We start from the raw sequence: 25,378 nt of genomic DNA on the forward strand, positions 1-25,378 counted from the left end.
AGGTGGTGGCATAATGGGCATCATATGGTACGGGGTGCATATCAGCTGACTTGTGCTGTTCAACCACGTATACAAGGTCCCGCTGAACCATTTTTTCAACGTCACCACCATTGGAGACCTGCATACTTAAAACTGCATGTCTGCGTTGTAGTGCCGTGCTATTGAGCAGGCCTAGCCTCTGCGGTGACTGGCCTACGGGCTACAGGCTTTTGCCATATATCCAACAGTGTGGCCCTTTGCCACACCCAGCTCCACATAACACACTTATGCAGGTGAACAAGTGGCCAGATTCATGCAGGTCACCCCTAGCCACTTCTAAGCATCCACTACTTCAGCTCTTCTCCCTCAGGACACACTGGAGGAGTCGTCACTCCATCGGGTCCAGGCATATACTACACAGTGTAAGAATTGCAAGCAATCCCCAAAACCATACAAGCAACATTTTATGCAATAATCACAAACCGCACATCGAAGGCAACATTGTAAAACCTACTGCACCCCACAGCACTTTTTTGCCAGTGCAAGGGGGGCACACATTCATGGAAGGGCCTACAGGCTTAGCACATGCAACACACCGTACTGCGGTGTATGTTGCAAGTTTCATGTGTTCTCCATTGTTTTCCGCTTCTGCCCTCACTGACCACTGGACCTCACCACACATTGCACACCCTAGTGCAACTTATCTTAATTTCCATGTCATGTGTAATGCAGGTCCCATCTGCAAAAGCGCCTGCAAACTTTAACCCAGGCCACATCTGTACATTCATCGCTCAAGTACATGGCGTTGCCTGTGCATACCAGTATGTGAGTGGCTGTGTACATTGTGCATATTGAAACTTTCTGATGCTGAGGACTTCCTTTCATGTTGCAATGTGGTAAAACACTTCCTCAAGCAAGGTTCTTATAAGGACCTACCCATAGTAAACACAGATGATGACATGTGGCTCCCTATTGTGTAAAAGGGGCAATGATGTACACCATATGGTAATGTTCGCGTAGCAGTTCACTTCTGCTGTTCCACCAACTGCACACTGTCCTGCGCAACCATTGTGTGCTACTCACCAGCTGCAAATACACGCACATTAACAACTGCATTGCTGCATTATACTGTGGAGGCTATGATGAAGGCCTAGGCTGTTGGGTGCATGGCCTTTGGCAACTATCTTGTTTGGTGATTGTAGGCAGCCTTAGTTATGGCATGAGAGCTACAGCGAAAATGTCTTTCTTTCACGAGTGGTGGCAGGCACATTTGCAGAAGGGGAGTGCATTGCACAACACATGAAGATGCCTTCATGCACCCAACAGTCCAGGCCTATGCCACACTCACCACAATATAACAGAGCCATGCAGACGACCAGGTACGCATATGCCACAAATCACATAGGCAACATACGCACCAGCACTTCCACCCATCCGCCACACCATGAAGCAGGGACGAAAGGACACGTGTTCTACTTACCGTAATGCAGAAACATACCGCTGTGTTTGGGACCGCTACCCACTTCCAATCAGAAAGCATTATAAGCATGCCAACCAAACAAGACAATCTTTACAACATTTAGCCTGCTCCCACCACTCTAGTACATGCATAGAATCAATGTTGCATACTGCACAGCAACACTTACTAATCTGCGGAATGGACACTACGCAAGCACATGCAAGAAACGTGTGCACTGGCAACTATTCCATATGTACACTATTCTGTTAATACACCCAGTGGACACACTGCAGAGCTGATCACTGCACCATCTCCACCCATACACCGACAACTGTTGGTTGTTCTACCAATCACCACACACATGCAACCAACATTGTGTGCACTGCAGCCAAATCGCACACAATAAGCAACAATGTGGCAACTACTTTCAACCAGTGGACATCATTGTCTGTGCTAGTGCTGCAGCTATGCATGCAAGGGGCTACGGCCTTACCTCACACAACACACCATAGTACACGCTATGTTGACATCTTCATGTGTCGTGCAATGCACTCCCCTTCTGCAAATGTGCCTGCCACCACTCATGAAAGAAATACATTGTCGCTGTAGCTCTCATGCCATAACTAAGGCTGCCTACAATCACCACACAAGATAGTTACCTGTTGAGGCGTCCGCGCATTGGCGAAGCATGCACGGATAGTGCTATCACACCACCATCTTCTTGTACAATGATATATATCATGTGAAGCTCTCCTCACTGCTGCACCCTTTCCATCCCTTCTTCCCACCACCAGATGCTGTACACTATGTTTTTCAGATCCTTTTGGCGCAGCATTGTCCTCCGATACAACATACCGCTGGCATGGAACACTTTTCACACATCCCGTCACCGCACACTGTAATGCAATGAAAGTTTTCACCACGCTGCGAACAGGGAAATAGGATGGCGCAGCCAGATATGACTATTTTTAGTACGCACACTGCTACGTACAAAAGGCCCAGTCATGCACACAGTAGCGTAGATCCTTGCCACACACGCCACAAAGGTGTCCTCCGATACACCATGGCGGCGTTTCCCAAAACCCTTCACGCACAGCACGGTTCCCTCCAGCCAAACATCGGCCGCGTCCACTTTTCGCCGACAGCACGGCATACCGCAAGCCAATGAGACTTCGGCCCGCGGAGCGAACAGGGAAATGGGTAAGCAGAGCGGACCCAGATATCACTAATTTTTTGGGACGTACATTTTAGTACTTTGCAACAAAATTACCAGTCCGATTTTCACCAAACACACAAAATCACGCTTTCTGGGCCAAGCCCCCACTCCTGCTGCAAATTTGGTGGAAATCCATCCAGCCGTTCAGGCTGTAGCCATGCGCAAAGTGTTTCCCCATTCAGTCTATGGAGGAAAAAAAATAATTGGGGACCTCACCTATAACTTTCCCCTCCCTGCATGAAACCTCATCCAACTTGGCGGGAAAATTCAGAGCCGGCCATATACTTTTTTTGCAAAGTTTGGTGAGGATTCCTCCAGGGAGAGCAAAGTTATAAGCCGCCGAAAAAGTGCTCTTCCCATGAGTTTAGCAACTCAACCATAACTACACGGCCGCTACTATATTATATATATATATAAATATATAATAAAAATAGTGCAGTGGTCTTTATTGCTCAATACTTTCCCCGACTGGTTATTCTTGGGTCCTTTCCTCTAACTTTTCTCTCTCCCTCTCCCCCCTCTCTCTCTCTGTATCCCGTATTAGGTGTTTTACCCCGTTCTTAGAACATATCTGCCCCACCCAACAATTTGTTCATCACTCTGCTGGCTCAATGTGCACTTTCAAGGATGCAAGACACTCCCGTATGTGTACTTCATGGAGTGCACAGAGTAGGGACACAATACAGGACAAGTTACATGAAATATCCCAACTATTTTTATTGGCAAAACAAAGAAAAGGGTGGTTGAGGTAGACAGAGTGACAAAAAGCAGCTATTGGGTTAGAGTTGTTATCTTCTCTTTGGGCATTCAGAGCGTCACACCCCTGGGAGAACAATCTGAAAAATACAAAAGTGGCGTTGAAAAAGATGCTTCTCAGCAGCTTCTAAGAAATCAAATAAAGTGAAAATCTGAAAATAAGGAATCGTGATCAATGAAAGGTTCTTTTACAGTTCCTGGATTCGGCTTGTCCTGGCCCAGCCCTTGTCTTGGTCTTCGGGTGGCAGGTTTTGGGGGATTTCAAACCTTTTTGTGTTTAATCCAGGGTATGGCCTTCCGAGGCCAACACGTTCCAGGTTTGGAGAATTCTGCACCTCTTTGCCAGAGGTTTGACACCATTAGATATCTCTCAACCATGTCTCACTCTCTTCAGGTTTCAATGATAAACTTGTGGGGTCCCCTGTCACATGACAACCTCTGTGTTTTAGGTTCCCGATTAGCTCCTGGGTGCCCCGATCTTAGACTCCGTGTCTCGTACCGGCTCCCGCCTCTGAAGTCTTCCCAGGACTGATTTGGTCCGCCTGAACCTCCCTTCCCTCACTGGCTAATAGGGGTGCCTCTTCTCCCAAGTTCTTCTAACTTTACCTCCCCATCAAGCTTTCCTCTGTCGTTCTGCCCAGCTAATGATGGCTCTTTCCTCCTCTAACTGACTTGACTCTTCGCCATATAGTTGTCTGCCTTCCCCAACACCACCCATATCTCTTCCAAATGTCATTCTCACTGCAATACTCATCTTATAACCACCAACCCTTTCTTCCAGATTGTAACCTCTATTACTCCAACCTTCTCCAAAATACTTACCAGATAACATCCAGTCTCCTTCCAACCATTAACTCTCTCTTTCAGGTATCCTCTCAATAGACTTTTAGATCCCCCAAACACCAACTGGGTTCTGCAGACATTGTTTACTTTTAACAGTGTCCCTCTTTCTCCCCAGTATGGACATTCCCAGTCAGTGGAGCCTTTGTTAAGCTACTAGAGTATTTTGGTGTACAATAAAAGCTTTTACAACAAGGCAAAAGACATCTTTTAAATCCTGTTAACGCTTGCTGTAGTGGGAGAACAATGGTTGTTATTTTTCAAACAGATTCAAGTTCCAATTGACTGTTTTCCAAGCACATAATTGTAGCCATGGGACTCCCGCAGTGCTAACTAATTTGACTCGGTCTCACAAATGTCATTTTCAGTAGCTCGATCACAAAAGGAAGTATATCTGCATGCTTGCTAAGAAATGCAATATTTTGCAGCTACATTCCCTACAAGGGAGAGGCATCAACTCCTATGCTAGGTGTTTGGGTTTGGCCAATAAGTAGGTATAGGTTACTAGATGCATCAACAATATAATTGTAGTCATTGGCAAAGGGGTGTGTATGCATCCGAACTCATGCGTGCCACTGGAATTTGTGGGCAAATGGTCCTGTCACTGCACCCTGCCTTAGTGTGGGGACCCAGTTGGGTTGTCTGGGGATGCTTGTACACCTCCTCCAGGTACAGCATCCACTATCTAGAATGGCCCCTGACTCCTTTGAAGGCCCAACTGCTGGTCCCAAAGGTAAGACAGGGACTTTACCTCAGTACTTTTCTCAACTGTGGCACACACACAGTCCACCCAATGAAACTGGAGGCGACATATGGATTAATTCCATATCCATGCAAAATATTCATGCCCTTAAAAGGGGTAGATGCAGGTTTTTATCCTGTCCAGCATAGAATTGCGTGGCTCCCCACATAAGACTGATCTCTTAAGTTCACTGCAACCAACATGCCCCTCGTCGATGTGTGTATGATCAACTGTCTGTAAGAAAGGTAATAGGCAACTTGTTTTGCTTGTGTCAAACCAGAACTGAAAGCCTTCCACTTGTATATGGCCTTTCCAAACTCAGAGAGCTCCTTCCAAAGCATCTGGCTGTCCGCAAGGAACGCAAAATAATTGGCCTGACAATACTACAATCCAAGTTTTGATACTTTGCACCCAATGGTGTCCAGCAGCTTGTCCTCCTTCAAAGACATTCAAGACAGAGACACCAGCCATCGGCAGACTGAAGCGTGATGGCAACCCCCATTGGGAAAATGCAACAAAGGGTGAAATGCAAGGCATGAGGTCTCACAGGGTGTTAATAGATATGCACCCACCTGTTTCAGAATGACCCAGAGTGGGGCTTCTGCCAGATTTTCAGAACTTCCACTATACGATTCTACTGTATAGTGACTCCTGACTTATCTGAACACTGTGAAGTAAAGACAACAGTTAATACAGCAGTCTCTAGAGGAGGCGGCTCAGGCACTGGCATCATGTAACGAAATTCTACTAGGCAGGAAGGATGGTAAAGGAAAACCATTGCTGATGAAAGTTCTTTCTCCCTTTCATCACTGGGATCCCCGATATCAGTATACACTGATGAGAAGGGGCCCAATGGGGTGGGAGGAGTTGCATCGTATTTAGAGCCAGAGGGTTGGTGTCACTGTGCTAACCAGGGTCGGAGGTCCTGCAGGAAATGAGGGTAGGAACCGCAAGCCTGGAAGAGGCAGCTAGCTGGGACTGCAGCATTTCCTTTATAATATCTTTGAAGAAGCCCTTCTTTGCATGGGACTGCATCAGTCCTTGGAGTTTAGCAAAAGACGTATGCTCCCAAGAAGGTTGGGGTGGTGGAGGGGGGTTAGGATGCAGGGACCTAAGAAGGCCCACTACCCGCCAAAAAGCCATGCATCCGAAAAAATGAGTAGAGATGACTCAAGTGGTATATCCATAGTAGACGGATCTACCAGCCCCTATAAGGAACATCCTTATAGGGGCGGAACACTGCACGGTAGTGGCGAAGGGATCCAACACCCGATGAGACTGGAGTGGTGCTTCCCTCACAGGAGCTAATTCCCATACAAATGAACAGCCTGTGTGGCAGGGCAGTTTCTGCGTCACAAGTGTCCTCCATTTTGTGGATCTTAGCTGCGCTGTCCGCCCTCTTGCCCGGCACTTGCCATGGCTATAAGGGGGCAGGGGAGATGCCAGTTGTGTCTGACAGTAACAAGGGAACCTCAGCACAAGTTCTAAAAATGATAGCTGGAGAGAGCCAGTTTGGAGGAACCAACTGTTTTATCTTCTTTTTTCTTAGCCCTCTTTTTTAAATCATTTATAATTTATTAAATCACATTCAACAATGTACCAAATACAATAACATACATCATGTAGATATCAAAGTTAAAGCTCAATAGCTTTTCTCTTATTAATGAATCTGCATCAGTCTATATCAATCCGCTGTTACAGTGCAATTCCATAACAATCACTTTTTTTTCAAATAATTATAACAGAATCATATCTACAATCAAACTGAAATAGAGGCCAAAATAAAATACATCCAAGATCGGTCATACTGAGTGTAAAGTAAGGTGCAACATAGAGTTCCGATAGCATACAACGGCACTGTTACATAGTCTCCATTCATAAATTATAGCAGTGAAAAGGAGGACATGTTGTGCGGCTTATGGTGAATTTTGGGTTATCATGCTCATTTACAAACGTTACCAGTGGGGTTCAATCCGCTAGAAATTGTGCCGTTTGCCCCCGCAGTGCTCCATCTATTTTGGACATCGCAGCCACATACCATACTCGAGACCGCCATTCCTTCATACCAGGCATAATTTGAGATTTCCAATGTTTTGCAATTACTAAACATGCCGCTAGTAGGAAAAAGGTGATCAATCCAGAGCTTCTGGCATTCAGTTTATGACCCCGAGCGTCCTCATTTACCAGAAGCAAAACCAAGGGGTCCATTTCTAACTCAAACCCGCATATTTCTCCAATTTCAGCAACCACTGCCTGTTAAAATGCCCGAATTTGGGGACACTGCCACCACATATGAAAAAAGGATGCTTAAGGCGCTCCACACCTCTGGCACCGAGGGGAAAGCTTATATAACTCATATATAACCGCACAGGAGTAAGATACCAACAGCACAGTAGTTTAATGCTATTTTTCTTAAGTTGGACGGCGTGCAAGTTCCCATTAGCTCTTGTCCAAATGTTAAACCAGGTAATATTGTCTGCAGGCCTGCCTACATCTTCCTCCCATCTGGCCATATAAGTATGTGGGGACTTAAATCTAGACCCATTGAAAAACCTATAAAGAGCTGTAAGTTTGGCCCTCGGGGGATCCCCCATAAATAAATCCTCGAAGCAAGTTGACTTGTTTCCCGTGAGATGCCACTTGTGGGCGAGTCACCCAATGCTGAAGCCGAAAGTACCCAAACCGGTCTGTTTCTACAACCATATAGGCCGGCTTGTACGCCTCAAAGGTGAGAGGATGATTGTCCCTATACATCTGGCCCAATGTGTATAAGCCCCCCCCTTCCAACTAACAAACGGCCCCCTGTCCATTCCTGGGGGAAACTCAATATTATCAAAAAGACCGGCCAGGGGCGAGAGAAATGTAGTTGTGGCGTATCAATGTGCTGCTTTATCCCAATATTCCAATGTGGCCATAGAGGTTGGGAGACCCTGGTCACATTGTTTGAGTTCTCGTAGAGTGCCAACACGTCCTGTGCAAGGGGGCCCCTAAGACGCCCTGCTCAATATTTACCCAGTGCTTTATCTTCTGTGCCTGTGTTGCCACCTAGCTCTCCAGAACAGGTGTCAGTTGTGCTGCATTTAGATAACTTGCAATATCTGGCACCACCAGGCCCCCTGCGCCTTTGGCTGCCATCATTGTATGCCTAGCTACTCTCTGACTCTTCCTGGACCATATAAACATGAACACCAGCAACCGTAATTCCTGTAATGCCGCTCTCGAGATCCAAACCCGTAGAGCCTGAAACACGTTAAGTAAGAGCGGCAACAATGTCATTTTAACAGCCGTTATCCTTCCCAGCCAAGAACTTTTTGACTTACCCCACAGCGCCAGGTCCTGCTTAGCTCTAGCAAATAGCGGCCCAATATTGGCCGTATAGAGTTCGGTGTATCGCACCAATAAGAACACCCACAGATATTTCAGGGACTGCGACGCCCACGAGAATGGGAAGGCCACTTTCAAAACGCTCCACCACCTCTGGTGATTCTGAGATATTAAGCACTGTTGATTTCTTAAAATTAATTTTAATGCACGAAACTGCCCGAAAATTTTCCAACTGCGAAACAACGTGTGGCAACGTAACCCCAGAATCCCGCATATAAAACAGAATGTCATCCAGGTACAACGCTAGTTTGTGTTGAGAACCCACTATATACAACCTCGGAATATCTTCAGATAAACACACCATGCAGGCTAAAGGTTCCACAGCAAGGGCGAATAGTAGTGGGTATAGCGGGCACCCCTGGCGGGTTCACCTGTGCAAATGCATCGGTTCCGAAAAGAAGCCCATTCACCTTGATCAGCGTTGACGGTAACACAAAATTGGCGAGTACCAATCTGAGAAACCGCAGACCTAGTCCAAACCCCTCTAAGACCATGGCCAGATAAGTCCAATCAACACAATCAAACTCTTTCTCAGCATCAACCGAAAGCAGAGCCATGGCCCGTTTATAGCGCTGCACCTAGGCGGAGACATCTAGCGTACGTCGATTGTTTTCATAGGCCTGACGTCCGAGTACAAAACCCATCTGGCCCGCCGTTACCAACTCCGGCAGAACTACTGCTAGGCGCGTAGCCAAGATTGTCAAATAAATCCAAGAATCATAATTAAGAACCGCGACCGGTTTGAAGAATGAGCATAGGGTGGGGCCCTTATCCGGTTTAGTGAACAAGGTAAGCATTGATTCCCCCCCCATAGCAGGTGTAATAGATCCCGTCTCACTAAAAGAATTAAATAAGTCGGCCATGTGAGGAGAAAGAGCTGCTGAGACTTTGTATTATAGACAGTGGCCGTAAAGCCATCTGGCCCTGGTGCTTTATTGCCTGGAAGGGAACGAATAGCGTGAGTGACTTCTTCAGGCGTTATGGGTGCGTCCACAGAAAGCCTCTGATCTGCCGAAATACAGATAAACCGAGCTTCGCGAATGAACGCCTCCTGCAGTGGGGTGCTGAGGGAGTCCGGTGCTAACAGTTCAGTATAATATTGGGATAGAATTAATATTTTCTCGGGTTCAGTGTTATGCAGTACACCCTCACTATCTCACAATGCCCCTATGGTAGTACTATTCTTCTGAGCTTGGAGCTTATAGGCTAGAATCCGAGTCGCTTTTTTAGATGTGCAATAATACAAGTGTTCAGTCCGTAGCAATTCATGCGAGATATCATCTGCCCATAATGCCTTTAACTCAGCCCTGGCTAGTTGAAGCTGCCTATGTGTTTTCCTGGCTTCATCCCCCTTATATTGAGATTCCCATTCAACCACTCTTTCCTCTGCTCGAATTCGTTGAGCCAAAAGAATCTTCTTCCGAGCCAAAGATATACTAATCAGCTCTCCCCTCAGCGTAGACTTAAGAGCCTCCCATACCCCAGAGATTGAAACATCCCTGTGAGATTGTCCTGGAAATAATGCGTGATCCTATCCATAATGTCGGAGCATATGGCCGGGTCCACCAGCAGTGAGTCATTCAACTTCCATTGCATAAACTTTCACCCCCCCACCCCCAAGCCATACACATCTAAGCTTAAAGTAATGGGAGAGTGGTCTGACCGACATCAGTGCTACCGCCACAGTGGCTGACGAGATCCCGGTTAATAAAGAGGCAAAGTAATCAATCCTCGAATAAGTACGATGAAAGTACGTGAAATGGGAATAATCACAGTGCGGGTGGTGGAGAGATCACCAGGCATCAATCTGGTGCATGTCCGCTACAGCCTGTTTAAGGGGGGACTGCCCTAGATGCCTCCGTTGGGGCCTCAGAGCCAGATCTATCCAGGTTGCCATCTAACAATGCGTTAAAATCCCTGCCTACCACCAGCTCTCCCCGTTGGAAAAGCGCAATACGTGTATACAAGCGGGCATGAAACTCAATCTGTTAACCAATCTGTTTATCATTTTCATAAAGGAACAGTACAAACACAAGCATAGGCATGACTTGAGCATAATTCAGTAGGTTCCATTAACAGTATTACCATTAGCATGGGAGCACAACTAACATAGGATGCTAACGGGTTACATTGGCAGCAAGAAGGTTCAGGGTTAGAGCAATCCATACTGTCAAGCCACTCAATCATCTCCACCCCACTTCCCCCATATCTTCATGAATTTCCAGGGACAGCCCGTAGCCCTGTAGACTCTCTTTTGCAAAGCCAAACAAGAGTCAAGTTCCGCAACGGACTGGCTTAATCTCGGGCGCTCCGCAGAGCCACAGGATGCTACAATCAGTCTCTTAGCAAGTCCCAGTGCTACACCAGGAACGTTTTCTCATGTTTCATGAACTCGATGTCCACCCAGATCCCCAGCAATGCCAATTTTGGCTCTAGGGGGACCCGAACACCCTTTACAGTGGCAGTGTATGCCTACAGTTCCCCCAGAACACTTGAATCTGAGCACATTCCCCAGAGTGTGTGATAGAATGTACCTCCTTCCCTTTCACATCTAAGACATGCATCACTGTCTACCAGGCCCCAGCTGGTCAGCGCAGCACTGGAGAATCTTGCATTGTATTAGCCGCAGCCGAGCCGCTATTGCCACCTCCATCGGGAGCATCAGGGCCTCCACCCATTCCTCTGGTTCCAACCTCCCCGGGTCCCGCTCCCATTTCTCCCTCGGGCGGGTGAGCGCTGCGGTCCCAAATGCCGTGAGCAATTGGTATAGTGTAGATGTAACCTTGGCAGGGATGCCCACTGAGAACAGACTGGCCTCCAGCGGAAAGCTCCTTGGGACCTCTCTCAGAGAAGGAAATTCAGCTTTCATGGCATGAGTTATTTGAATATAATGGAATCCCTCCCGTCGGCCATATTGCCCATGCAGCTCTTCAAACGGCCAAAGGCGCCTCTGATGCGTTATATCTGCCAAGGTGTCTATTCCTTTCACTGCCCAGCTCTCAAAACACCCCATCTTCAGCATCTCCGTCAGGTGCGTGTTATGCCAAATGGGCTGGTTGAGAGTCGGTTTTCCACCGCACCCCATGTCCTGGTGCACCTCCACCCACACTTGGCATGTGTGCCGCGTAAACCGGGGGAGATTCCTTGTGTATCTTAACCCCCCCATATACTCCCTGTCTGGGAGTCCGGCCTATCATTCTTTTGTGCTCCACTACGATGGAGGGAGTGACGGGTCCCTGTGCAGCCAGTCATCCACTGCACCCAGCTGAGCTGTCCAGTAATACCTGCACAGGTTGGGTAAGCCTATGCTCGCTTCCCATAATGGCCGTTAGTGTCCTCAGTGCCATTGGTGGTTGTTTCCCACCCCCAATAACTGCACCCTCAAGGATCCCTCAATTTCTACAAAAACCTTCTTTAGGATCGGCAGCTGGCGTTCTGCACAACATGGAGAAATGTAGGTAGCGTCAACATCTTAAATAGGGCTGCTTTGCCCAGCAGGGTTAGTGGGAGGGATTGCCAGTGTGCGAACATGTTCACCACTGTGGAGAGATTGAGCTGGATGAAATCGAACATGCAAGGGCTAAGGGCTAAGATGAATACCCAGATATTTGAAGCCTGAAGCTGCTATTGTGTATGGGCATTCCTGAGGGAGCATTGTTACCTCTCCCTGCACTGGGAATTTCCAATTTATTTTAAGCCCACTAAAACTTTGGTAATCCTGCAGTATTCTAGTCACAACCGGGCACAAGACCTTTGGATTACTATATTAGGAGGTCATCTACATAGAGTGAGATCCTGTCTTCCCCACCCCAGGGCAATATAAATCCCTTCCATTCTGGCCTTTCCCTGAGCTGTATTGCTAATGACTATATTGCCAAAGTAACCAGCAGCAGGGAAAGGGGGCATCCCTGCTGCATGCCTCACCCCAGCTCAAAGGCAAGAGAGGTGGCCCTGTTTACCCGGATCTGGCTCTTGTCTAGGTCGCCCCTTGGGTGGCTGATGTCCAGGAGAGGAGAGAACTTTCGTTTCAAGCCATGACCATGCCTCCCTCGGGTTGTTGAAAAGGTGCACAGTTCCCTCATGGAAGACTAAGTTGCGCTGGGAAGAAGAGAGCGTACTTCATTGCTGAATGAGCGCATCTTCCGCTTCACAGATTCAAAAGATTGGCGTGCTCTCTGAACCTCCCTGGTATAGTCTGGAAAGCATCCAATTCGGTAGCCATTATACGTGATGGGGCCGGTGGCACCCGCCATTTGCAGCAGGGCGTCCTGGTCCCGGTAGTTCAGGAGTCGCGCTATTATGATGTAGGGGTACCCCAGGGATGGGAAGACCCACCGGAATCCTGTGTGCCCTTTCCACAGAGAAGAATTCGGAAAGCAGCTTTGGGTTGAAGAGCTCCGTTAGCCATTACTCCAAGATGAGCTCCATGCTGGGCCCCCTCTTCCTTTTCCGGCACTCCCTGAGAATGTTGTTGCGCCGTGCTCTTCCTTTGCAGTCTTCGTCCCTATTTTCTAGGTGTGTGAGCTTCTGGGTGACCGCCGTCAGTTGTTTCTCCATTCATTTAATTGCGTCCTCTGAGTCAGAAATGCACTGCTCTGCCCCACCCCCAACCCTCACGGCCATGTTCCACATATCTTGCCAGAGGAAGGACACATCTGTTGAGAGACCATCGATTTTCTCCTCCTCCATAAAGGACCTGGATTCCCCTATGGTTCCCATTATGTCACGAAGGGAGATTTGAAAATCTTGCAACTCCCCGTCTGTGCCCGCTGACCCCATGGCGCGAGTCATGGGGAGTTGCGGAGCAGCCACTGTATACTGGTCATCTTACACTGGAGCCCTGTCTTCTTCTGCTTTGTCTTTGACCATGGTACTGCATGGTTGGCCTCCCTTCCTCACTGCTCCGGTTGCGATTGTCCCCTCTTCTAGATTATTGTTCTGTGCACTATGTGCCACCGGTGTGGCACTTAGGCTCACAAACATCAGCAGAGACCGCTGACCCATCTACTCGCAGTGGGCCCTCCAATGTTAGCCCCCCCAAGTTAAGGTGCGGATCATGTGCTGACACGTTTTCCTCACCAAGGGTGCCTGGGGAGGGTATTCTGCGGGGTCTTGAGACGGACAAAGACCACAGCGTGGATATCAGTGCCTAGTTGGCTTTGTTGTCCTCACTCCGCCGCTGGCCGGCGAAGTCCCAGGCTTTGATCTGGATAGCTTGCAGGTTTTTTAGTGCTGCATCCGGCTCCCTCCCGTTGTGCTTGACCGGGGTGAACGGGCTGTGGCCGTGGCGGCAGAAGCATGCCCTGCCGCTTGTTGCAGTGCACGGGCTATCCTCTTACTCCTTTTACGCAGAACCCAGTGGGCCTGATGTCACTTGCCACAGAGTCTCTCACCTGGGTCTGCTGGGTCCCCGCCGGGTCTTCTGTGCCGGGTCACTGTCTCCCAGTCAAGCCCTCTCTCAGGCGAGCCGGCAACACGCTGCTGAAGTTCTCCCACCTGCAGGGGAGGGGCGTCCGATGTCGGGTCTGCCAATGCTCCTCTGTGCGGTCTCCGGCACTTGCTTCAGTGTGGTGCGGGGCCAGCAGCTCACCCGTCCGGAAGGGGGAGAGCGCCAGGTATCGGGTCGACATTGTTCCTTTGCTCTGTCTCCGACACTGATGATGCCGCTGGGCCGAATTCAAAAATGGCACTGGCTGACCCTCTTTCCCTCCAGTGGTCTGCGTTTTCCTCCAAAAAATCTGCGGTCTGCAGCAGCGGTGTTCCGCTGCCAGGGATGATGTTTCCACTGCTTATTTATGCCGGGGAAACAAAATGTATTCTGCAGGATGTCTACGGCTGTCACAGAGCTATGAAGGCTCACGTCTACATTGCTTCACTGCGCAACAGCGCCCCCCAACTTCAGCTTTCTTAACCGACAAAGAGACAAAATACTGATGGGGAAACCACAGAGACCTCATCCTGCTGCAAAAGGGGAGTCTCTTGGAGCAGGGCAATACCAGCCTTGAGGTCTATTCATTTGGAAAGTACACTTGATCTCTTTCCCAGGGAGTTCAGTCCCTGCACATTTATGGAGACAAATTTTATATCAGACATAATAGTTGTTTAGGTAAAGTAATCCCTGAGCTTCAGAACTATCCAAACCCCCACCCCCCTGCTGAATCATCTCCCCCACTCAACAAATCAAACAATGTTGCAACACGCCATTGACCTCTTCCTTCAGAGGAATATTGTACAATATCCCAGCCCTCTGCTGTATAGCACCTCCAACAATGAAATTGGACGTAAAATGTAAAAATTAGGACAACCCAATGGACTTCCACCAAGACGTCTGGAAGGAGATTCCATTTCATCTGAAAGTTGGCAAACACCCTATATGTGCGGTCAAGCGCGAGATCCACCGTCACATCTCCCAATATCTCATGGACAACCCGCTGACGTACTCCTCCAAGTCTTGGTCCGGAACATCCCTTGGCATCCCCCGATTCGAACATTGGTTTCTGCAGGAGCGGTTTTCGGTGACTGCAATGGTCCGGAGGGAAACACAAGGCGCCAAGTACTGCTCTCTTAAGAACTGAGTGACCAGGAACAATCCAACACCAACCAACACAGGAGTGACCTAGAGCAAGCAGATTTACACAACCTTGGTGTGTGGTGGGGCCGCAACGCGGAAATGGAACCAGAACCCAGTTTAAATAAAATGCTGGCATGCGAGGAAATGTCAACTGGCCGTACTGTTAAATCAAGGAAGGAGGCAGAGAACAGCCTGGGTACATGAGCCCGTATTGAAAACCAGTGGCCAGATGGAACCTCCAGCAAGTTGACAGACCCGAAGCGTGAAAACAGGACAGCCGAACCGCCGCGTTACTACGAGTCGGCAGCCTCGCTGATGTTTAACAGTGACTATGTCCCTGGGAACGGGAGCGGAGCGGAATACACCCAAACGAAAACACACGGAGCAGGCAAACAAAGAAATAAAGTCACATACAAACACACTTACCTGCATTACTGGGTCCCAGCCAGAGCGTTGGGGGCAGCAGAAAGTGGGGAACGAAACAGGACGCCACTCTCCTGGGCGTTGTCCCAAGAGGAAGGGGGCGGGGCTTGGAGGGGTCTTTATAACCTGGGGAGTAAAACTGGTTCTGATTGGCCAATTAAGCTCTGTGTATATAAGTAAAGGAATGAAGGGTATGGGAGTTCACTCTCGGTTTTGTTGCAGAGCCAACCAGACGTGGAGACAGGAGCTGCGGGAGGCTTATGGGCGTATGAGCGTATGAGGACTAAAAGGAGAAGATTATCCAGAGGTCCTTACTGCATCCCCTGTAAAGAACCAGGAAAAGAACACTGTATAAAAACAGAAGAAAAAGAGGAAGAATCTTTCTGTTGAACACTTTGATTCGTTTTTGGACAATAATTTCCTGACATTGTAAGTCAAATAAAGACAGCATTTTCTTTCTTCAAAATACCGCCTGTCTGCCTTATTGTCACAGCGACGTCCTGCTTTTCTTCAGCCATTTGCCGGTAGGACTCGAGCACCGCCACCCTTTGTTCCAGCTGATCATGTGAGTGTGCTTGATCACAAAGAGCAGATTCCAAATCCCCAAGATTAGATTGATTCTGTTGCACTGTGTGAGTTAGTTCTTGTTAAGAGCTCTTAAATCCTTTGCCGTCAACGCCATCTCGTTCTGCGGGGATTGGAACACGCACATGATGTCACCCTTAGTGGGAGGCTGAGCCTCCTCCTCCACCACAGGCAATGAATCTGAAGCAGGCTTCAGGTGTTGAAGCAAGTATCTGATGGTGGTCCCCGATTTTTTCTTGGCTTTCCCCTGCCCCAACTTCATTCTGCTCATAGACAGGCACTGCCAATTTGAGATGTAAAGCGCTCACTACCCAATAGGAGTATAAGCGTACCCTCCAATTAACTGGCAGTGTTATTGGGGTCACCTAACCACTCCTAAGGAAGAGGCCGCCTCAGTCCACAATGGGGACCCACACCCTGCTTCCCACACCCCATCCTAAAAGTCTGCTGCAGGGACTGGCGCCAAACAGGCTTTTAGCAGCCTCAAAGCAGGCGAAGGCTACCCCAAACTAGCATATCCGGGGAGGGGCCAAGACAGTAGGCCACTCAACTACACTAGTCGAACTTCACCGTCTTTTTCCAGGATTTCAGGGCACCGGCCCCCTGAAGTAGAGCCAAACAGGTGGGTCTCCAATAATGACTCCGGCCAGGGAAGCTCTAGCCACACAAATCTGAATATAGTGCCAGTTCAAGCGCTCCTACCGCCCCAGACCACAGGCTCATCAAATCAAGCACATCCAGACCCTAGCAAGAGCTAGGCTAGCAAGAGCTAGGCTAGCTCAGATCACTCACCGCTGGAGACCCTCCACATGGATCACGGATGCGGCAGGTTCTGTCAGTCGCTGCCAGCACGGGGCCCCACCTGCAATACTGAAGAGTTGGCTGCAGATCTCCACCGCCTCATTGTTGCCACTGGGTGCAACGCTGCTCACTGGAGCCAGGCTCCCAGCTCTCCAGGCCGATACCATGTCTGGGCTCTGCATCTCAGCACCCGATTGTCACCGCCGCCACGGGAGACACCAGTGCCAGAGGACGGAATGAGGCTGCCTTGGGAGGCGGACAAATGCTGTGAAGTTGCACGCCGCTCAACAGCTGTGATGCACTGTTACCTCGCGGCTCCCCCACAGTGCGCAACAAAGAATCGATCCGCTCCCGTTGACCCTCCCCCTGCCGACTACAAAATCAGGGGGAGTGTCGGCGTTCAGCTGCCTCACTCATGATGACCCCCACAAGCTGCCAAATCGTCACACTAATCAAGCGCCAGCAAGTCCATGCGTTCAGCTGTGCACCCTGTAGATGCCGCCATTGTTCATTGCCACGGCGACCCAGGCCCCCAGTCGAACTAGGCTGGAAATCAGGGTGATGCCAAGCCCTGCAGGTCTAACGAAGCAGGATATCGGTGGACGGCACCTTCCTAGACCATATTGTGTCTGTTGCAGCTACAGATCACGGCTCTGAAAGGCTGCAAAAACCATTAACGGGCCTCAGGGCTGCGGAGCCACGGGGTTACATCGCCATTAGCAAGCACCCAGGCCACGCCCCACGTTCTTAGTCCTCTTAGAGGGATTCTCAGGCACAGGCATCATCCTAGCGCCCAGAACCTTGGAGGTCAACTTGGAATATATCTCTGACCATAAGAAGTCCTGTGAATGATGAGATGTTGGTCTCGAAAAAAAGCTTGTTCCCACTGCTGCCACAGACGAGAGAGAGCAAATTAACCGAGAGCATGTTGCAACACCAACAGCGGTCCCACTGATGTTTCGGGCCCAGGCACTAGAGACAGAGCAAGTGCAGGTCAGAGGCAGGCAAACCAGTTTGTCGCAGTTCATGCACGGCAAGAAACTGGCTTTACCTGGCATAAGTGAAGGACACCATAGCATGCTTGGGGGCCAGAGGAAAAGAAAAAATAAATTGGAAAAATAAATGTGACGGAAAAAGGAACATGAAGACGTGTTAGCACTGAGGGCTACTTCCAGTCTTCCTTAGAGAAACGACTGGCAGGGCAAAGCTGTGGGGTGCGGGGGGAGTGCAGCTAGGCAAGCCCTATCAAAATGAAGGGATTTTTCTTTCTGCTGAAAAATTGCTCTGGGCCTACCAACAGAGCTTCCACAAGTATGGAGCAAAGGGGACAGAACATCGGAATACAAAGGGTAAAGTGGGCCAGAGCGTCTATGTAATAAATGTACATGTCTGGAATTGCTATGCCAACCCAAGAATGAGGCCCAGTCAACAATGACCACGTGCTTTACAACTGCTTCCCTCCCCATACAAACTTGATCAGCATCAAGCTCAGTCAAGTGAAAGATTTAGATGGACGTGCTAGTGGAATAGCCCAGAAAAGATACAGCAATCCAAGGAGACATCTAATCTCGACTTGAGGCTAAAACCTATTTTACTGGCCGACTATTATACATTTATTCTTACCTACCTTCAATGAGATATCATGTATATGTAACATGTACATTAGCGTGGACTGCCCTTTACACTGTATTTCTGTCTAACCTAATCCAATATGCCCTAGGTTCTACCCTTGATGAATTACCTCCGCTGCCATAGGTTAGCCAAGGCATAGCCAGTTTTCCAACGCATCCGAAGTTAACGCTGGCTCTTACGCCTAAGCCAGGGGGAGCTCCTAACAGACAGGCAGAAACCATTCAACTGGTGTTCTGTAACAAAGTAAGCAAAGCAATGTGTTCGCGCACACCTAAGGATAGATACTAATTGAGAGAATATCTCTCAAGAAATTTCAACAAACGAATTTAGGGTGCAGGGGAGGAATACAGGCCCTGGCACGAAGCCTTAACAACATACAAAGAAAAGGTGTCTAAACACTCCTGCCCCCTGCACACCAATAGTAATAAGAATACAGCCAAATATTCAAATTATTACTCAAGAATGTAATGTGACATAAAAGTAGAAAAAACAAGTTGAAACAAAAATTACTGAGTAAATAGTTTGCAGGCGTATATTGTGCCTATACAGTAACATAAATTCATAGAATGAAAGCTCAATTGAAATATAATTCCTTCAGATGGAATCCTTCAAGCTCAACGCGTTTCGGTGTCCCAAACTTCTGAAAGTACACACAGAACAAACAGTCAGGCCCCATTTATATATATAAACCAACTAATGTATTTCTCTCATTTCATGCAATTCAGAAATATCTTCACCACAGATGTGCAATCCCCTCACAAGCTGTCCATTGTATGGGTAGTCTGAATATATGCTTGATTACAACCAATTCCAGTGATTGCAACCATGTTTGCATGTCAGAGTGTTACCTCGAGATTGTCAATCCACATACTATTCATTCTGTGTCGGTCACCAGTAATAAAAACCTGTGGTGCCAATCTATTCTACACCATATTACATGTGGTTAAGGGATTTTAACAGTCCCCAAAAGGAAGATTCCTACCTCATATGTTGTATCAAATAACACCAATGTTAGGTATACCTATACATGAAGATATAGAAGTAAGCCATTAGTTCCTATACAGTAATGCTGTTACCTCAATAGTTTCACAAAAAGAGTAAACAAATACAGGAAATGACTCAAAACGCTGCAGTAACTTCTCTGCGTAACCAGGTCCCTCAACCACTATTCAAGAGTCAACACTGCAAAGGTGTGCACGGAATTGACTCCCTTGATGCTTCCACACAACCTGCGTATGGGAACTAGTGTTAGTATTGCGCGTGTGACTGGACAAACAGCGCTCCTATTCAATACCGGCAACACCGGTAATCAAGGTCCAAATATCTAAAATATGTACCTTCAAAGAACCTATACGTTGTATATTACAAATTGAATTTCCCCTGTATGCTGTTCATTATGGAAAGTCTCTGCAGCGCTGGGGCTGCATTCAAGACATGCACGCCCTGTTCCCAGAACTACATAATTACAAGACTGCTATCCTGGTGGCACGTTAAACTGTAAATAGGAAGCCGCATCTGAGTTTAATGTAAGGTGGCTAGCATCTCTCATGACTATCCAAGCCATATTAAATTGACATCAGACGTGTCAGCCCAGTGAGACCAATTCAGCTGTGGAAGGGTTATGTGTATTAGCCCCCAGCCAGGCTGTCTTCGTGGCTCCCAGCAAGACAGTAGCCCTGTGGGTTTGCTCTCTTTGTGAGGACAGGTAACAACCTCCCCAGAGAGACTGCCACTTCACAGGAGGCTGTCCTGTGAACAGGAATTGCAGGGCAGACTCATTAAGAAAAGGAGTAGACTCTCACCAAGGTTCTGCATGCCAAGAGCCTTTGATTCTATTGAGAGGGTGCAGGGTTAGTATAGAAGACGGGAGCCTCTTACAGCTAGAGGAAGGTGCTGCCATCCTGTTTCTCTCTGCCTCTAGCTTTCCTTTCTATCCCAACCACTTCCTGTAGCAGAACACTCTTTCGATGTGATGTCAGAAAGCAAAGTCCACTTGTTGCAAGGGCATGGATTGGATGCTTAAAGCAGGCTTGGTTTGACCAAATCACCTATAGACTTTTACCTTTAAAAGAAGATGTCTCCCACTTTTTCTTTGAATCATCTCTGGACTTCAAACCTTCAAGAAGATTTTGTTGGACCCTTTTGGGAGAGCAGTCCTTTCCAAAGTCCTCCAGATATGAGGTGAAAGCAAGTGTTACAAGGCATAGGCATGCTCTATCCCCCAACCACCCCCAGGGACCATCGAGGGTGAATTGCTGCTGGAACAATACATGCATCTCTGCCAGCCACACTGTTGCCCAAGACCTCACTGTGCTAAAGGACTCCTGAAGGAGTTTGCCACCCCGCCTGTGTGTACGAGACCGAGAAAGGGACTCTTCTTGTCTTTGAGAACCTTTTGTGGGACTTCCAACTCCCGACTGCCAGGATTCCTACAACTTTGCTGTCAAACCACTGCAAGCCTTGATCTGAGCATGTTCAAGCCAGTACGAACCAACAGGACCCTCTGGAGCTCCCTTGGGCACTGACTAACCAGTTTTCCCGTGTTCAATACCAGCAGAAGGGTGTCATTGCATTGGCTCAAAACAAGAAGCATTGCTTCACTTGCTCAAACAAACTGTCTGGTCTCTTTCATTGCCAATCCAATAGACAATCAAACCGACCCTGGGGTTCTTTCCAAACTGCATCCTTCGAGCCTCACATCGGTCCAGATTACCTGTACATCCCATCATCAGCCCGTCCACCTCGACTGTTAAACTGAACTCGAGCCCGCTTCGAATAACAGCCTTCTTCACTTCGTCCCTGCCTACATATCTGCTTGCCACGACTGCAGCATTTTGAACAGAATCGAACAACGCTGAGAAGCCTGGTTTGACTTTACCGAAACGGCCAAAACACTCCAGGAGGTATTATTGTCAGATAACTAACACCTAAACACCCTCCCGCCCCCCCCCCGTTCATTTGGGGCCCTAGAGACTGGCTGGGTCTCAATCTCTTTTTGCAACTCAAGAATATATTCTTTTTGAACATTGTGGTTTTTGTTGCCTTTTCTCCCCCGCCCCCATTATCTAAAGTGATGTATCTTGCATATTCTGAGTTCCTTCTACAGGGGTAGGTTTCTTTCTAGTGTTTTCTATTCAGTTATTATTGTATAAAGTGCATTTAATTAAAGTATATATATTTGTATAGAACCTTGATTGGACAGTTCTTTATTTTAGACTGTTATACTTTACTATACGTTCAAACCTTCTTGAGAATATACCCTTCCCACAGCCCACGTTAACAAGAAAGGCGTACAAGGTATCTCCTAACTGTGCCCGTTTTACCTTTATGATTGGGTTCACTCTTAGCTTGTATAAGTGCGATTGTTGAGTAGGCACTTTAGCCTCTACTCATCCTTCTGCAGGGCAGAAGTCAATTTGTCACAGTTGTGGTATTTAGGGAAATGTAGTGTAACTATGTGTTCTGTTGGTGTACTTTCCATTGTTTAACCAATATTGTTTTGCTGCTGGAGTTGTGAGTCAGGTAACACTACACCAAGACACAAATTCAGGATCCACAGTATCTAGTCAGTTTCCTGGGGCCTCCCTTCTGACTGCCCACTGACACCTCAAAGACACTCAGTCTTACATGGGATTGTGGTACAATGCAGGTAGATATGCGTCATGAAGTAACAACGGATGAATACAACCACGCATCACAACACAACCGCAGCAACACCATGCTGGCAATTAACATCGAATTTGTGTAGGAAGAGGAGGAAAAACCCAGTCAGCCTGGAAACCCCCACAGCATCCACTCCCGATGCCATGCTGTTAGTTACCATTAAAATGTGAATTTTATATTTAAAGCAGATCATGTTTTTGGGCAACGTCACTCGCAATTGTACCATTGGTTGCTATTTTGACACCAATTCCCCAAACCATTCCTTTTGGAAAGCGGCAATGGGGCACCATACGTTCTTGTTGCTCCCATGCTCTGATAGTACCTTGCTCTTCCTTGAAGTTTTGCCCTAGTTTCGGTTTGAATCAGGGTGAAGACACACATTTTGGAAGGTGATCAAATTAAATTCCTTGGGGCGAGGTCAATCACATTGAAGCCTTCAGGCGGGAGAACAGGATGGGGGCTGCAACAGTCAAATAGTCCAACGAGTCTATGGGTGGGGTCCAATCATCTACGAATATCTTGCGCTGCAACCAACTATGTATACAAATAGCTGCAACTTCAAGATCTATAAAATAATGTGCCCAACAAGGCATGGTAGAAGTGGTGGGGGCGAAGGAGGGTGAACTATGGAAAAAGTGCTGATTTCTTTATTTTTATTTTTTATTTTTTAAATGGGGGGAAAACAGCTTCTCCCAATCTGTGGTCATAGAAGGTAACAAGACCTAACTAGCCATCTTCATGGGCTTCCATGCCCCATTTGACAATACTACTACAGTCTAGTAGTTGCAGTTGGTGAATTTGTAAAATGGAGGGGTGTAAATGTGTTCCCTGAAATTAACCGAGCAAGTACACCTTAATTAATCTAGTAAGCGTTTTGGCAGGTGCTTCCCATGACACATTAAAAAATAAATGAGTTGAAATCATTCATTTCACAGCATAAATGTTTGCAACAATATAGAATGTTCATTGCTCTGCATAGCACATATAAAACATTTTGAAACGGGTGTTGACGTTGACTATCCCCAAAGAAAAAAATGGATGCCCCTCAACAATATATGCCAGCATTGCCCCACGTTCAAGTATGTTGTACCCAAACCAGATCAGAGGTAGGTTCCTCTTTCATGTGCTTTGTGTCAGAAGAAAGTAATGAGGGTGATCTCAACAATACATGCCAGAATTGCATCCCCTTTCATGTTGCTAGTAAATCTGGCATTCTCTCTCAATATATGCACATGCTGACCCAAGTTCTGCATCATGTCACTCAGTAGACCCGACTGAACTAAAAACTCTCTCTGGACCTCGGAGTCCATAGGTATGTGTCGCTTGCAGCTGGCAGAGGTTGCTGCGGCATGAGCGCGCATGTAGCTGAGGTGCACGCTCTCCCATGGTGCAGCTTGTCAGCAGGGCCTCTCTTACTTCGCTGGGGCCCTGGAGAGGGGGTGCCTGAATGCCCGTGGTGTCTCAACAGAGCCCGGCTGATCCCCGCTGACTTCTGCCTGTTTGTGCCCGAGTTCGGTCACCTGCAAGACGTGATGGGCGGAAAACAGAAAATCTGTCCCTACATGTTCAGGTAGGTGGCACATGGTACCGCTTATGAACCTAGCATGTTCTAGTTTAGTCAAGTCGATTTTATGAGATTACATCTGAATGCCCTGTGCGTTGCCTTCCTTATCCTGCACCTTCACTGAAACCTCATGTCTCGCATCGCTAACAGCTAGAGTATTACTCTACTGTACCAAAAAGGGAAAAATGCCTATTACAAGGTCTTCCTGATTTCACCAATCAGCGATGGAATCTATGTATACAATTGCTCAGATGAAAGTGAGGGACAACTCGTGTAACTCGACTGATGTTGAAATTAAGACCACCATAGTCCTCCGTGCAGCGTAAAATTACCAACCTACTTGGCCAGGGCAGTTATTCCCAGATCTCTGGAACAGCTAGAAAATCCTTGCCCGGCTCTACTTTTGCATCGCCAAATGCGAGTCAGCTCTTGGAAGTCTTGGTGATGAGTGCAAGGAGAGGACAGAGAGTCGAGAGCTGGGGATATGGCGAAGGAAGCTGGAACATCGCAGACTCTGTTGGCAGTACCGGAAAATGAGATGACCCAGACCACATCAGTTGAGCAGGGTGCCATCAAGCTCTTCAGAAAAACAAAAATGAAGCCCAAGAGCTTAGGTGAAACAAACAAAATTCCCGTTGAACAAAAGGGACCTCCTCCACTAGTAAAAGTTATCGTGGCCGCACTGAACGCAACTTCAATACAGAACAAATCACGGTTCCATACTAATTTCACAATTGACCTTGGGAGAATTTACCTAATTTAGAAGGTCAATTAGGACATACATGCGGGAAACCCCCTGCAACCTCCCACCCAATAAAAAAAAACCTGCAGTACCCCCACCCAATCCCCTTATATCATTTATAATCCAAAACAACCCAATACATATATAAAATAACTAAAATAATATAAAGGTCAATTGTGCAAAAGGTCAATTTAATTAGGACCACTATAATTAGGTAAATTGTGCAAAAGGTCAATTTGGGTAATACCCAAGTCACTACAGCCCCCAAAGACGATGGTGGTAGGAAGTAATTGTTACAGCACCAACCAATAAATCCCTGCCACAGCCTCAAATGCATGGGAGAGAAAGAGTCCCATGCTCAGTCACACCTCTCCCACCCATGTCAGGCTAGTCCAAGATGGGAGAAGACTGACAGGCCTAGAGCCTATACATTTCCCCACCTGGCAAGCTATTAAATCCTGTACCATAAGAAAACTCAACCAATCAGTCAACCTAAAGGAGTTTCTGAAATGGCTTAAGCCTGTCAGGCAGGGAGAGAATGCTCCGATTACTTACTGGTAATCTTCATTACTCCTAGTCCTACTCTTCCTCATCGCAGTACTTACCTCATGAGGCCCCTGACTCCGACACATGACCTTCTTTTATTTCTTTTTATCCCTATAACTCCTTCCCCATAGCCATGTCACTCAGTTTCATATTACCAAGCCGGAGCATGAGACCTTCCCCGCAGGGAGGGGGAGGAGGTTTGTCAGTACTGTGATGAGGACGAGTAGGACTAGGAGTAAGTCATCAGATCATTACCTCCATGTCCACTCTTCCTCGTCCCTGTACTTACCTCATGAGGTATACCAAAGCAGCAACGGGAAAAAATGCCCAATGAGACACAGAGCCAAAAACAGTGCAGAAAAACACACACCTTTAAGAACCCCAATTTTCACATCCCCAGACAAAACTCCAACCCCGAAGGAAACAACCCCCAAGTGGGAGACATTCAACCTATAGCGGTTCATGAAAATGTCTT

At 47.6% G+C, this 25,378-nt stretch overlaps 1 protein-coding gene across 3 annotated transcripts in view; it reads right to left on the bottom strand.

Annotated features, from left to right (window-relative positions):
* LOC138515997 (RNA-binding protein 43-like) overlaps positions 1-25,378 on the bottom strand; it is a 240,752-nt gene that overhangs the window by 204,810 nt on the left and 10,564 nt on the right. The window contains exon 1 of one of the 3 annotated variants that reach the window (XM_069630789.1): positions 16,748-16,781. The exons of 1 other annotated variant lie outside the window; for it this stretch is intronic. In XM_069630789.1, the coding sequence (XP_069486890.1) occupies positions 16,748-16,766 (19 nt within the window). In that variant the 5' untranslated portion in view covers positions 16,767-16,781. Of the gene's footprint in view, positions 1-15,373; positions 15,492-16,747; positions 16,782-25,378 lie in introns of those variants that run through there. One more of the 3 variants, XM_069630788.1, reaches the window with a different exon arrangement.

Source organism: Ambystoma mexicanum, chromosome 6q (assembly GCF_040938575.1).
Source record: "Ambystoma mexicanum isolate Mex_15411 chromosome 6q, UKY_AmexF1_1, whole genome shotgun sequence".
Lineage (NCBI taxonomy): Eukaryota > Metazoa > Chordata > Amphibia > Caudata > Ambystomatidae > Ambystoma > Ambystoma mexicanum.